We start from the raw sequence: 15,827 nt of genomic DNA, 5'->3' as shown, positions 1-15,827 counted from the left end.
TTCGTTTTATTGGGTTGTTCGGAAAGTCATTTCGTTTTTTTTTTTTTGTGAAAATGAAACATGATTTTTTTTAGAGTGTACAAACATTTTATTGAATTATATATTCCCCATTTTCTTAAATTGTATATTCTCCATTTTCTTGAATTATATATTCTCCATTTTCTTGAATTTTATTGAATGATATATTACCCATTTTCTTGAATCTTATTGAATCATATATTCTCCATTTTCTTGAATTTTCTTGAATTATATATTCTCCATTTTCTTGAATTATATATTCTCCATTTTCTTGAATTATATACTCTCCATTTTCTTGAATTATATACTCTCCATTTTCTTGAATTTTCTTGAATGATACATTCCCCATTTTCTTGAATTTTCTTGAATTATACATTCCCCATTCTCTTGAATCTTATTGAATCATAAATTCTCCATATCTTCCATTCGTCCAAACAACCAAACAATTAATCCGTCCACGCAACAGAAATTACATCGCGCAGAAACATTCGGGACGTCGTAACCGAGACAACACCACGGGAACAATTCACGTTCTCTAAACTACGAATGTGTGCCGTTGCGAATTGCACTCGGTAGATAAGAATCTGTATAAACGTTACCTCGTAATTCACGATCGTGAACCCGCTGATAATCGTACACGTAGTGGGTTCACGTCGGCGAGTAATCTCGTCGGTTTCGTGTTCGTTTCGTGTTCGAAACGTCCGACCGTTTTTCCCGCGGGCAGTGAGGAGAGGGGGGGTGAAGAGTGCGACGACGCGATACGCGCAATGAAATTCTCCGGTTGGGAAACGGGGTTCCGTTTCCTGCTGCCACCTAGAACAACGCTGCGACGAAAGTTTCGCGACCGCGTGTCCCGGCAACCTCGCGGACGAAAATATATGCGCGGCGAGCTGCGCGTGTGCCGCGCACGAGCGTCCACCGCGCATGCGTACTCGTAACCCTGAAATCTGGAACGCAGATGCGCGTGCGCGCGTGCGACGGGCCGCGCGAACGATCGGGGACCGCTGGCGTCGAATCGGTGGCAACGAAATCCCGATCTGTTCATCGGATCTGATGTTCGCGTGGTCTAATAAAGAATTCAATTGGCAATTACGCGGGCAGCATTTCGAGGCGCTCGCACTTAAAGAGATTCCGTGATAATCAATACTCTTCCGGGCTAACGCGGCGTCCCTTGCGAGCGTAACCGAGCGGTGTTCTCTGTTACTCTCTGTGTCGCTGGCTGCGATGGAAACGGGCACGGGTTTGCATTGCAAACGAATCAAGGAACGAGGGACGGGTAACGAGACTCGTAACGAGACCCGCGACGATCGTGAATTAAGAAGCTGGAATTGGAAATTAAGAATTGTCTATTCCGGGGTACGTGAGTGGCCGGTCGAATCGGTGGTACGGTCCTGAGAGCGTGAATGCACGCACAGGTGGAAGTGTGTATCCGTATGTGTGTGTTTGCGTGTGCGTGCGCGTGTGTTGAACCACGAGCATTCTTTGTGGGGGCGAATGGTTGGCAGAATGTATCGAACGAGAACGAAACGTGCTATCTGAGAATTTGATTGTACTAAATGCGTCGGTGATATCGGCGAGCAACGGGAGGCGTACTTTCTGTCAACTATTTGGAGATTGTTATTCCGGTGAACGAAGTTTGTACGACTCGAGTCTGTTTCTTTGTTTTTTCTTTTTTTTTTTTCAGCCACTTAGTATTTCCACTTGTGCAATTCCAGGAGGAGAAGATTGAAAAACGAATCGATTTAGATAATTTATGTGTTTCTTAGTTAACTCTGTATGGTAATGTTAATGTATATTCTTTTGTGCAGTTTCGTCCATTGTGCGTGGAAACAAAAGAATAAGTATAATGCATAAACGATGATTCAGATCCAGTACTCGCAATGTGAATATGTTTTATACACGTCGTCTAAATTGTACAATCGATTGTTTGCACACTTTTTATTTATATTTGTCGCTTGCTTTTCAATTTTCATTCTTATCATTCGTGCACCGTATATTATCATGCATGGTTTATCATATCTATTGTTTTTTTATTATTTTTCTCATTTTCTAGAATGACTGAGTATTCCAGTCATTTGTTCGATTTTTATATTATTCGAAGGAGATTCTTAATCGATACAGGTCATTGTACAGTCGGTTCGAGACGTAAGCAAACAATTAGCGTAACTTTCGGCAAAGTGGAGTAAAGTCTGTCCTGTATATCGTAGTTTTTGTTTCGTCGACTGCGCAATAAACATAAACTTTGTGGTAAGTCTTTGTCGACTTCCCCCGGTATTTAATAACGGGCGTAAGGCGAGGAAGAATGATAGCAAAAATTCAATTAGCGGGACTCGCGGTAAATGTTGCACTTAAAAGTTCACGAAGTAGCCTAGGAAGACACCGAGCAACTTATCAGGACCGGCTTAAAGCACTAAGCTCGCTAAGTATTGCACAGGAGCGCTTAAAGTCGGTAAAGGGGGTGCAAAATCAATACCAAAATTCCTAGTTTAGGAGTTAGTTATGAATAATACACGATAAAACGCGGATAAATCGCAGATTGAAATATAAATCAATAATCGACAATTATAATACAAGTTGTACATTTAATAGCGAGCAACGAATCAAATTTTTACAAATCTTCCACTTTGATCATTCTTACAATCATTGGTAACGTTACCAATTTGTTCCTCGTCGTGTGAAAACAATTGCAAGTATATCAGTGATGTTTCGTTATGAATAATACAAGATAAAACATATAAAATATAAATCAATAATCGACAATTATAATACAAGTTATCCAAGTGGTACATTTAATAGCGAGCAACGAATCAAATTTTTACAAATCTTCCACTTTGATCATTCTCACAATTACCGTTACCAATTTGTTCCTCGTCGTGTGAAAACAATTGCAACTACACCAGTGGTGTTTCGTTGGAAACATTTTATGGTTGCTGGTTCCACACGCGTACGCGTAGCATAATCGTGTGCAAGTTCCAGAGGGGTGCGATGCAAGGGTGTTTGTAAAACGATGTGACTGTACTTGAGGCCAGTCCTGCAACTTATCAAGTTTACATTGCTGTACCAATAATACACGTCCCTTGTTTCACCGTATCGTTCAACATTGCGCGAAACTTAGCTGGAACAAACGTACCCGAAGTCCCGCCACTCCATAAATTCAATATTATTTTCTTTACGTTCCGTACCCACTGTTGCGCAGGTGCCCTCGATGTTGCAGCAACTTCCGTTTTCCAGGCTCAATTACCAACTGCTGTTTTAACTTCTACACGAGCTAAAAATTACCGAATATTTCGTCCACGAGCGATCCCGAGTTTGTCACTTGAAAGCGGGCAATACCTTTATCTTTATCGGGCACAAAGGCGTTCATATTTCGCTAAAGGGATTTTACCATCGCTGTTCTAAGAGCGGTGTACTAAGAGTGGTTCTAACTTTGTCACTCGAAAGGTTATTGTTTCTTAATAACGACGCTACGGTCGCTAATCCTGTTTCATTTTACCATAAACGACTCCCCGAGTCGAAACAGTACCCACGGTTCGACGATAGAACCTTCCACGCAAAAACAAGATTCCTGTCGATCTCCGTTTCGTTCATTGGCTTCCAGGCGACATCCTTATTCGACGAATCGTCCGACTACACCGACGACGACCAATGGCGGTCCTCGCGAAGGGTAGTTACGCGATAGCTACGTCCCTGGTGAGAGTCTGTGTGTGTCTCGCTTACGCACTGGCTCACGCACACGCGAGTGGCACCGTGCACGTTTGTCTGGTAGAAGTGTGTACACCCGGGCCCCCTGGCGCACGGGCGTGCAGACACACGTGCACGTAGACGCGTGCGGGCCACTGGTGTGTACATATGTATATATATATAAAACGGGCGATCGGGCCGAAGCCACGAGTAGACCTTGTGTCAGCGCGAGCGAACGAGCGAGCGCAGTCGGTTACCCAAACGCAACGCGAGCAAGAGGCTCCCGACCGGCAGAACCGCTATAATAAACCGCGAGTCGGAACGATTGAGCCACACACACACATTCTCTCTCTCTCTCTATCGCGAGAACCCTTCGTACGTTAGTCAGACGAAGTAGAAACGATCGAAGAAGCCGAGACACCGTGATCGTTACGCGGCAGTCGTTGGTCCGCGTCGAGAGATCGTTGGTCGTGGGACAATTGAACGAAGCGTGCGTGACGTCCACGGGGGACACCGAGGCGCGGTTGTCTGGAGCAACGGAGAAGAAGAGGGACCCATTCGCGCGAACGGTGACACCCCGCGCACGGGTCTCGAGTGTACACAGTCGAGCCGCGGTCGTTTCCTCGAAGCGTCGACCGTTTCTGTTTCTTTTACCGCCGCGCGATCCCTCCCGGTTGTTTCTTTTTTTTCTCTTCCCCCACTCCACGCGCCGGTTGTTGTGCCGCGGCGGCACGGTCACAACCGCGGCCGCTAGAAGCCCGTGACGTCCCACCGGCGAATGGAGAACGCGTTCGCCAATCGTCGCAAACGCAAGTGCGGGCGTCACGTATCGGTTCGTCTCGGCTCGAGTTACGTTTACGCGTAGCACGGTGATCGTACGCGCACCAAGACACAACAGACGGTCAATTCGGTGGTGTCACACGCGCACACCGGTGTTCACGGTGGGCTAGCCGCGCACGAGGATACACGCGAAGAATGGAACGGTTCCGCGTCACGCCAGCCAACAGTGCGTCCCAATACGCGCAACAACAGCAGCAACAGCAGCAACAACAATCGTTGGACTACGGTGAGTCTAGCGCGGGTGTTTCACTCGCGATCGGGATCGATCGGTTGCACCTCGCCGAACGGGGACGATTCTCGCGACGTCACGTGCACCGCGCGTGGCGCGGGACGCGATTAAACCGGCCGTGTCCATCGCGAACCCTTTTTTTATCTCCTCGCGACCGCGCGCGCTCCTTTTTCGGAGCGTGGGTGGTGGAATATTCCGTGGAAAATTACACGAGCGATTCGTGGCCGCGATAACGGCCACGGTTTCAATCGTGTCGATTTTGATTGTTGGAAACGAACACAGGGAACGTAACTTTGTGCAAATACGGAGTAAGTACACATTCGTTGGAGTAGGAAATTTAATCGTTCCTTTTTATATGGGAAATTTCAACCGTCGAGGTTTTTGGCTGGCTACCTCGAAGCCCTCGGGTGTTGGGAAAAAATAATTGGCTGGAAGGAGGTGTAAATATAATTACTCGGGCGTATATTCCTTGGAGCGTTCAGGTGTGGAACAATTAGCTAAAAGGTAGCGTGGATATGGTTACACAGGTGTGTAACCAAATTGAACGCGATGGGAGATATAAAATTTCCCGTGTTTGCGTGAACGTTTACGAATTAATCGAATTGGTAACTCGTATTTACGTGTATATAATTCGGTGTCGGTGATCGCGTACCAGGATTGTCACTTCACGATGGGATCGGCGATACACGACCTTCCAATGACAAATCCCCATCCTTGTGCTCAACGAGTCGTCAACCGACTTTTCATCGGATAATCTTCACCGGTTGGACAGGATCGAGTCGACGCGTGAGGCGTTGCAACTCACGAAAAAGCTTTCTTTCTCGATAGTTAACGATCTCGTGGAAAGGTCGAGGCCTACCGAATGAAATATTTTCGCGCCAAGGTCGATCGATCTTTCGGGACCTGTCGTTGCCAGGAACCGTTGCTCGCGACGGGCCAACCAATTTCGCTCGACGAAGATAATCAATGTTCCCAATCGTTTCAAATTCAACCGACGCGTTCAGTGAAGGAATTCTCGAACGGAGCACGCGAATGTCACTTCCCGCGTCTCGCGAATAAGACTTCTTATCTGCCGCGCGGGATTTCCGCGTGAACCGGAAGTCGATAGCGTTCAGCATCGATCCGTCCGGCCGGTCTACGAACGTGGAATAATCCAACGATCGACGACTTGTCACTCTAATCCTGTTTCATAACCTTACCAAGCGATCGTCGAAAGATGAACAGAATCATTGTTAAAAAATCGTCGTCTATCGAGCAATAATTGCATCGAAGTCTTCAGAAACAAAGGACAAGTCACGATTCTAAAATTCTAAATGGAAATTATAATGAAAAAGAATATTGTCTCATTAACTGTCGCTCCTTTACCAATTCCCTTTATCTTTCACACAGAATAATCGATACCGTGTACTATCTGCACTTAATATTTTCTATTTCCTTCGAATCTTATTTCTATACACTCTCTAAATCAATTCTAAATTTTTCTCAATTTCTAAATTTCAACTCATCGCCGATAGCGTAAATATTAATTAATTATATTTACAAGTTCTTTCGGTTGGTTTCGATATCCAAGAAACACACCAAGCTCGAATCTTCATCGTGTAAATCATATTTTACGTATCTCCGTAACTTTGATTCGCTCGTACGCGTCAACCGGTAGAGAACAGTCACCTTCCATATTTGTTTTACGCTCTAGACAAGAGCGATCCGATTCCCAGAACGGCTACCTCCCTGCTTGACTGTCGCGAGCTCGCGACGAAACGTGCCGATGCATTTTCCGTGACGTTGGAAAGACGCTGAAGCGTCTCGACGCCCGTCCACGGCAATAATCGTGCAGTTACGACGCGTCGTTCGTCGAACATCGAACGCGTCGCGACGTAACACCGTTTCGTACGAGAACGTTGGTACCGCTCGAAATACCACGCTATCGTCCCAACGCGAGACCGTCTGATAAAAAATGTCCGCGTCGGGTTACCGATTCTCACACTTCTTTCGCGCTGACTCAGCGACCTTTACGGCTTCCTCTCTTCTCGTTCGTCCGGTTTTCGTTCGTTCGTCCAACGAACCGATTGGTCGATCGTGTTTTCAAAAACGGTTGGACGTGTTTTCAACACAATCATCAAGTGTTCAAAAACGGTCGGTCGTGTTTTCAACACATCAAGTGTTCAAAAACGGTCGATCGTGTTTTCAACACATCACCAAGTGTTCAAAAACGGTCGGTCGTGTTTGCAACACATCATCAAGTGTTCAAAAACGGTCGATCGTATTTTCAACAAATCATCAAGTGTTCAAAAACGGTCGATCGTGTTTTCAACACATCATCAAGTGTTCAAAAACGGTCGGTCGTGTTTTCAACACATCAAGTGTTCAAAAACGGTCGATTGTGTTTTTAATATAATCATCAAGTGTTCAAAAACGGTCGATCGTGTTTTCAACACATCATCAAGTGTTCAAAAACGGTCGGTCGTGTTTTCAACACATCAAGTGTTCAAAAACGGTCGATCGTGTTTTCAACACATCATCAAGTGTTCAAAAACGGTCGATCGTATTTTCAACAAATCATCAAGTGTTCAAAAACGGTCGATCGTGTTTTCAACACATCATCAAGTGTTCAAAAACGGTCGGTCGTGTTTTCAACACATCAAGTGTTCAAAAACGGTCGATTGTGTTTTTAATATAATCATCAAGTGTTCAAAAACGGTCGATCGTGTTTTCAACACATCATCAAGTATTCAAAAACGGTCGGTCGTGTTTTCAACACATCAAGTGTTCAAAAACGGTCGATCGTGTTTTCAACACATCATTAAGTGTTCAAAAACGGTCGATCGTGTTTTCAACACATCATCAAGTGTTGAAAAACACGAAACATCAGTGTTTTAAGCGTAACGTGTCCCCGTGTTATCGATCATTCCACTAATAAACTCGGGTAACGTTTTCGTGACTCGGCTCACGGGTAGGGATCGTTGTTCCAACTCGGTAGCAACAGTCGTGGGGGAACCTTGATGCCGTCACTTTCGTCTATTTTCGTGTTCCAGAGGCGTGGCAGCCTCGATTAGTCGATATCTGCGACCGCGGACGATTAGTGGAAGAAATTCGATATTTAATCGAGCCGGATGCGAACGGTTTAAGTCGTTCTTCCACTTTGTACACCTCGTGCACCTCGTGCGCGCGTCCCGATCGAAAAGTGAATCGCGTGACAGTCGCTTAGAAGTCGCTCAAGTTGCTCTCTCACTTAAATAAATAATACGACACCGACACGAGAGAGAAAATTACACTTGGATAATCACCTCGACTTGATATAATTGAGTCACGGTCCCACCTTACTAACGCGACGACGACACGAGCGAAAAAATTATCGTTCGATCGTTCCTTGTGCTTAAGCCACTCTCCCACTTGAGTAACGTGACAGCGATACGAAGGAAAGTATTATCGATTGGTACTTGCGTATCGAACGTTCGAGATCCTCTTTCACTTCGATAATGCGATCTCGAGAAAATTGGAACTCGATAGTCGAAACATTAAGCCGTTATACCACCTAGACGCGATTGTGAGTCGTTTGAAAAATTATTACTAGGTAGTCGTCTGTGCGTTGAAACGTTATGCCGTTCTTCCACTTGAACAACTCGATTGGAGAATTATTGACACGATAGTCGTTTATATATTGAAAACTTAAGCTGTTCTTCCACTTGAACAACGTGGTGGTAACTCGGTTGGAAAATGAGTACACAGTAGTCGTCTATACATTGAAAAATGAAGCTTTTCTTGCACTTGAACAACTCGATCGTGACTACATTGGAATTATTTAAACGACAATCTATACTTGAAAAATTGACGACCCGTACTTTGAAAAATTAAACCGTTTTCATATCTAAACGAAGCAATAGGCACGCACGTGGAGTCTTCGAAGCGACCTTTTTCATTTCTCTGGTGAATTTTTCTCGATCGAATCGTTCAGGTGGGAGAACGACTTTATTTACCAGGAATCTGTTCGTCGATGAAACGAAGACGCGTTCGTTTCACGCGATTCGTTTGCCCTTGATCCAAATTTTCCACGCACTTCGTACATTTCCCCACGTGTACTGACGCGGACTGGTGGGCGGTTCTCCCGCGGACACACTCCGTTTGATCTACATCGTTTCTGCCCTCGTACGTCGAAACCAATCCGTCCGAATTCGCAGAAAATGGCCCGGAGAAACAATCAACGAACAATCATTCCCGAACCGCGACGGAGATGGAGTTACAGAGAACGTTCGCTCATTTTCGTTCTTCCATTGTCGAGTGTCCCGGTAACATTCGGAGCATGTCTGGCTCCGAAAATAAAGTATCGATGTAACGTTGCAATTGTCAAGGTCGGCCACCTTGATCCTACCCGAACCGCGACGATTCGATTATCGGGATCAGGGTTTCTCAACTCTCGTGGCCGGAAGGAGCAGCCTGTAATGCCGGAAAGAAAATTCTGTAAATTACCAGAAAGATGTTTCGATCGATTTGACGCTGGGTGGGTTATCAATAAGACGTTTTACGTTTTGGAATTGAACAAGAAAGACGTTGCCACAGTGTGGACTCGGAATCTCAAGAGAATTTCATCCAGGAAAACATTTTACTTAGGTTCGATTGGTACACGGTATACAGGGTTGCTCAAAATAGAAGGTTTCTGATAGGATTCGTATTAATTTAGTTTACTAACGTATTGGAGTGTTGAGTAACTATAATAGTATGAGTTACTATATACTAAGTATTAGAATGTCGAGTAACTATAACAGTATGAGTTATTATATACTAAGTATTAGAATGTCGAGTAACTTTAATAGTATGAGTAACTATATACTAAGTATTAGAATGTTGAGTAATTATAATAGTATTAGTAACTATATACTGAGTAAGTATTAGAATGTTCAGTAACTATATACTGAGTAAGTATTAGAATGTTGAGTGACTATATACTGAGTAAGTATTAGAATGTTGAGTAACTATATACTGAGTAAGTATTAGAACATTGAGTAACTATATACTGAGTAAGTATTAGAATGTTGAGTAACTATATACTGAGTAAGTATTAGAACATTGAGTAACTATATACTGAGTAAGTATTAGAACGTTGAGTAACTATATACTGAGTAAGTATTAGAATGTTGAGTAACTATATACTGAGTAAGTATTAGAATGTTGAGTAACTATATACTGAGTAAGTATTAGAACGCTGAGTAACTGTATACTGAGTAAGTATTAGAATGATGAGTAACTATAATAGTATCATAAATATGATAATTACAAGTATCAGAATGAGTAATTATAATAGTATCATAAGTATGATAATTACAAGTATCAGAATGAGTGTATTAAAATGTTGATACGCTCTAAAAAAATCGTGTTTCATTTAAATCAAAAAAAAAAAAAAAAAAACGAAACGACTTTCCAAACGATCCAATATATTTATATATAGAAGAACTGTGTCTGTCTGGTTATAAGAGAATAAAGGACTATGCAAAGAGGACGGTAAACCGTGTTTACAATTGTACAGATGGTAAATCTATTTGAGAATATGTATCAACATATATGTATCAAGAATATGTATATGAACTCAAATAATCTCGTCGTCCTTTTAAACGTTTAACACGTGGTTTAATCATTTTCTCGAGCCACGATCGATCCTCCAGATCCACCGTCTCGCAACTCCCTCAAATATCGTCCCTCATTTTCGACCGAATTCTTTTATCGAAGAGTAAAACAATTATCATCCATAGAATTTCTTCGTTCGATCGTTGAAAGCCATCGAAGAGCCATCGAGAAGCATTCGCAGGGTTGAAGATTTATTAACAGACGCGAGATCAGCGGATCCAATGTAATTTGTCCGTCGACCAAACGAGACCTAGCTTCCGCAAGCGTGTCCCGCGCGGTCGAAAATTACGACCTGGTCGCAGATGTTTCAAGTGTAACCAAACTTCCGAACGTTGGTTAAACATCGGGAACAATTGCCGCGCTGACTGAACAGTATTTGTCGGGCACCGCGTATTGAATTAATTTACCAACTACTCGAGAACTACTCCGTTTCCCCTCGATTGTTTCCACGAGCGTACGTGAAAAACCCTCGCCACCTGTACACGGAACTGGTTACTCGTTCCCGGTTCACGTCTCTGTTTTTCGTTCGTTCATTTTGTATCGTCTCGTCGCGCGAGATCCCGCGAATTCCTGCTCGAGAACCTCGGATCAGTAGGGGAGGAGGGAGGGGGAAGGCGAGCAAATTTTTTCTCTTCGATCGCACGAGAACCCCTCGTGGTCCCCTCGGTCGTCGAAGGCCGAAGTTCGTCGACGAGAAACCCAACCGGGCTGGGGAGGGGGTGAAAAGGGGCAGCTGCGTCTCTGCCACTACAAAAGCCTAGGCAGCTACGAGGGGTCGATAATCATACAACCCCACCCTACGCGTTGTATTTCGCCGCGCAATGTCTGCGATCGTGCACGTGACTGACTTGTGCATCTCTATCCCCTCCCTCCCTCCCTCTGCCGGTTCGACGCTATTTGTCGACGAGCGTCACGATTGGATGGCATGGAAAACGAGATTGTTAATTTCGGTGCCGCGTGAGGGTTTCTTAACCCTCTCGATTAATTGTGAAATTAATACACTTAATACACTTGGCTCAGAATTTTACCGACAGGTATAAAATTACCAATCGAAGGTTCTCGGTTCTTTGGATCGAGTAAAAGTCTCTAATTTATTAGAAAAATATTAATTTTTCCCACGAAAGGTTTGTACGAAGAATAACCTTGAACGGCCAAAATAAGTGGCGCTCACCCGGCGGTGTACAAAGCGTCTGCTTGAAACGTTTCGAGCGAATTCGTTCGTACTAGTACTATGACAGTTGAATTTGTCGCGATGTTGTTGCGACACTATCTTAGGACACTCTTAACCTCAAATTCGTGGAAGACGATACATTTCGCTGTTCAGACGCAGCTTGTTAGTTGCATGTGTACATTCGAGCAACATTGCTCAGTATCCGCTGTCCGTTCTGTTCTACTCGCGTTTACGTTAGAGAAACGATTCCGCGCGAATATATCGTACCCTTTGTCGGGTTGTCGCGCGAGAGACGTGGCGCCCTCGGACGGTCGAAACTGGAGCGTGTGGCTTCAGGCAGGGTAGAGAACCTTTCTTAGCCGCGTTTAGTTCACCCCGACCGAGGAACAATGCAGCTCGGTTCCGTACGCGAAACGCCTCTCAGAAGCATTCCTGCTTGAGAAAATTCTTGCAATTAGAGAGATAAGAAATTCTTTTCTATAGACCGTGCTCTCCATTCTTAATTCTCGGGATAAGAAAATGTTAACTGGAGAACGAGAGCTCGTTTCTACTCGGTCCGTATCCTACGACGTTTATTTACCCGAAACTCTTCGTCTTTAATTGCGAAACGCGTCGTCCCGTCTTTTTAATAATGTTTCAATGGACCACGCACCGTCTTTCTCGTTGGTAATCGGAAAATGAGGGTTCAAATACGGATACGATTTTCTCTCGTTTTGAGTTGTTACTTATTTGTAAATTTTCGAAAGGAAATACGTAATATTAATAGAAACAAATTTCTATGACACAAGCGTCTGCTCGAACATCTGGAAGATTATTACGAGGTACTATTAAGAAAATAGTCGACGAAATTCCACCATTAGTTCGAACATTTCCAAACGAGACTGATATATCGGCCCATAAAAAGATTTAAATTTTCCATGAACTTTTTCATTGAATTCTCAAGGTATGATAATGGATTTTACATTTTCCCCGGGAGGAATTAATGTCCGCTTCGGAAGCCACCAATTAGCCCTTATTTCGTATTCGTTGGGAAGCAGTGTCTCGCGACCATGGACGAGCGCGAAACGTGAGAGTTTACGATCGTGAAATGACCCAGTCCGCGGTCTAAAACGGAACGAGAGGAGTCTTATCAGCGCGCGCGAGTGAAAACGCTCAAGGTGATCGCGACATGAAATTGATTCAGGTTTGCAAGTCCGTTAACCTTGCACCTTAGCCTATCTAACATGCGATCGAGCGTGTAATTACAATTCGAAAACACCTAACCCACGAACGATTCACTGTAACGCCACGGTTCAAGGGGCCATTACGGAGCTGCTTTTGAACGATGGATCGGTGTAATTAATACGAGCCCTGTTCCTGAACAAATGGAACGGGGTTAGTACGCATTGCGAAGGGCCTCCGTTTCCTACTGAGCTGCACGAGTTTACCGTTTAATCCATAGCCAGTATCCTCGTCTGTCTCAACGGTGGCCACTTTGTTCTTATCCCCTCGCGGTAGCTCCCGGTGTAACGAGCTCGCAGGAATGTAACAACAGTTTCATTGTTTCGCTTCTCTATGGACGTTTAGATTTCTCGGTCGGACTACGGGGGACGTGGTATTCAAAGTTCTTTCCCCCTTTTCGCGGAACCTCAGCGAGTATCGATTCGTATGCTTTCTAAAGTCATTTCTAAAGGCATTCACGGTAACCCTGACTATCGAGTTACCGTCTGTTTTCGGAGTAATCATCCGTCACACGAAAATTCCCTGTTACTTTCAGAACCGATAGATCTGAAGAGGTCTGCGAATTTCGAGACTGTTCAATTTTTACGTAATAAATTTCGGGTTGAAGAAACTGGGAATTTTGGATAGAGAGAACTTTACGTGTATCGTGTGGAGTTGAAAAGAATTCCTCGGGGAACTATAATTCGTTTTAGGTCGGACACGGTGGTCTTCGAAGCCTCGTGGCTAAAGGGGAAAAAAACTCGACGCTGTCCACATTCCGTTTACACGTGTTATTAGTGTAGGGTATCTTCGGTATTCGCCATCAAGGAGAACGTTCCCTTTCCGAGAATCGTGTTCCAGTTCCTGGCTGTACAAAAAAACAGAACCATAGGTCTACTTCTTCCATGAGTGTATCGTAATGTCTATCGATCGCGGGATAATGTCACCGGTGTCGAGATGCCTTTTGTCTCAACTTGAAGTTCCTCGTCTAGAGTCTTGCTGACTGTTTGACGAGACTCAGGTGTCTTGCAAAATTCCTCCGACTTAACCCAAAGCTAACACCACCTCTCTCTCTCTTTCTCTGTCTCTTGCATTGCCTGTAGAACAGTGTCACCTCGAGGGCTACACGACATTCCTCTCAATCCCGAGAATCACCTTTCAGCCCCCAACTGTACAAAAAATAGAACCATGGGTCTACCTTTTCCATAAGTGTAAAACGCCTATCGATCTTAGAATGATGTCAAAGACGTGTAGATTTCTTTTGTCTCGCAGAGAAATTCTTCCTTTAACGTCACAGGTGTCTTCCAACATTCCTTCAACCTAATCTAAAGCTATCACCTTCCTCTCTCTCTCTCTCTCTCTCTCTCTCTCTCTCTCTCTCTCTCTCTCTTTCTTGCATTTTCTGTAGAACAGTGTCATCTCCAGGTTTACACCACGTTCCCCCAAATCCGGAGAATCACCATTTACCTCCCAATTGTGCAAAAAAACAGTACTCTAGGTCTACCTCTCCCATAAGTGTATCGTAACGCATATCGATCCCAGAATGATGTCACTGGCGTGAAGATACCTTTTGTTTCGACTTGAAGTTCCTCGTCTAGAGTCTTGCTAACTGTTTGAGGAGACTCAGGTGTCTTGCAAAATTCCTCCAACTTCTCTCTTGCATTTTCTGTAGAACAGTGTCACCTCCAGGTCTACACCACGTTCCCCTCAATCCTGAGAATCACCATTTACCTCCCAATTGTACAAAAAGACAGTATCCTAAAGTCTACCTCTCCCATAAGTGTATCGTAACGCATATCGATCCCAGAATGATGTCACTGGCGTGAAGATACCTTTTGTTTCGACTTGAAGTTCCTCGTCTAGAGTCTTGCTGACTGTTTGAGGAGACTCAGGTGTCTTGCAAAATTCCTCCAACTTCTCTCTTGCATTTTCTGTAGAACAGTGTCACCTCCAGGTCTACACCACGTTCCCCTCAATCCTGAGAATCACCATTTACCTCCCAACTGTACAAAAAAGAACAGTACCCTAAAGTCTACCTCTCCCATAAGTGTATCGTAACGCATATCGATCCCAGAATGATGTCACTGGCGTGAAGATACCTTTTGTTTCGACTTGAAGTTCCTCGTCTAGAGTCTCGCTGGACTGTTTGACGAGTCTCGGCAGGTGTCTTGCAGTATTCTCAAACTACGGGGAAGACGTTGCCCGGAGGCGGTGGTGTCTCGCGCGCGATTAACAGCACTCATCGCGAGGAAGAAAGGTGGATGTAGCGTAAGGCGGGCTAACAAGAAAGCTCTCCGGGTACGCGCGCATAAATGAGGCACGTTTTAACAGACCTTTCGCTTTCAGAACCCGGCATTGTGTATCCGCCAACATCGCGCGTTCACAGTGGAATGCATTATGCATACACGTCTTTCCGAGGACGTATGACGCCGCGCGTCTGTCGCGGTCGTATTACGGTACATACCCAGACATTTCGCCGGTATGGCACGCTGCCAGACCGTACCACGAGGGGGGACCTACTGTGTTTATCAACAGAGAGAATTATGCTAACGCTCCCGACGACCGTGCGATGCCTGGTCCGACTTTTGCGGACGCGGCGTAGCTACGCGTCGATTCGTCCAGCCGCGTGAAGATTATTTCGAGAAAGCTTCGCGTGAGTTCCCGGACCGAGTTCTCATCGAGTTCTTTGTCCCCTTTCGGTTCCTTGGGAGACTTTCTTTCGACTCGATCGCATGACTTTCGGGACCCCCGTTGTACAATTGATGAGACTTTCAAGACCTTTTGGATATTAAGTAATTTCTGGGACATTCGAAACCTCGTGGATATATTATGTAATTGGCAAGAGTTTGTGTATATTATGTATTTGTCAAGACGTTCAAGACTTTGTATATATTGTATAATTGTCAAAACGTTCAAGAGTTTATATATATTATATAATTGTCAAGACTTTGTATATATTGTATAGTTGTCAAGACGTTCAAGACTTTGTATATATTATATAATTGTCAAGGCTTTGTATATATTATATAATTGTCAAGGCTTTGTATATATTATGTAATTGTCAAGACTTTG

General features: G+C 44.3%; 1 protein-coding gene and 1 long non-coding RNA gene across 4 annotated transcripts in view; one reads left to right on the top strand and one right to left on the bottom strand.

Moving 5' to 3' along the window:
- Positions 1-2,871: 2,871 nt before the first annotated feature.
- On the bottom strand, positions 2,872-3,288 carry LOC143146128 (uncharacterized). The gene is made up of 2 exons (XR_012991841.1): positions 3,149-3,288; positions 2,872-3,055 (listed from the first exon to the last, which is right to left on the bottom strand). It is a non-coding gene; the product is annotated as an uncharacterized LOC143146128 (long non-coding RNA).
- Positions 3,289-3,976: 688 nt separating this feature from the next.
- Kcc (solute carrier family 12 member kcc) overlaps positions 3,977-15,827 on the top strand; it is a 188,020-nt gene continuing 176,169 nt past the window's right edge. For 2 of the 3 annotated variants that reach the window (XM_076309102.1, XM_076309101.1), the window contains exon 1: positions 3,978-4,765. In XM_076309102.1, coding sequence (XP_076165217.1) covers positions 4,675-4,765 — 91 coding nt within the window. In that variant the 5' untranslated portion in view covers positions 3,978-4,674. Of the gene's footprint in view, positions 4,766-15,827 lie in introns of all 3 variants that reach the window. The other variant, XM_076309103.1, reaches the window with a different exon arrangement.

The sequence above is a fragment of the Ptiloglossa arizonensis genome, chromosome 4 (genome assembly GCF_051014685.1).
Source record: "Ptiloglossa arizonensis isolate GNS036 chromosome 4, iyPtiAriz1_principal, whole genome shotgun sequence".
Classification (NCBI taxonomy): Eukaryota; Metazoa; Arthropoda; class Insecta; order Hymenoptera; family Colletidae; genus Ptiloglossa; species Ptiloglossa arizonensis.
This window is presented reverse-complemented; position numbering and strand designations above follow the sequence as displayed.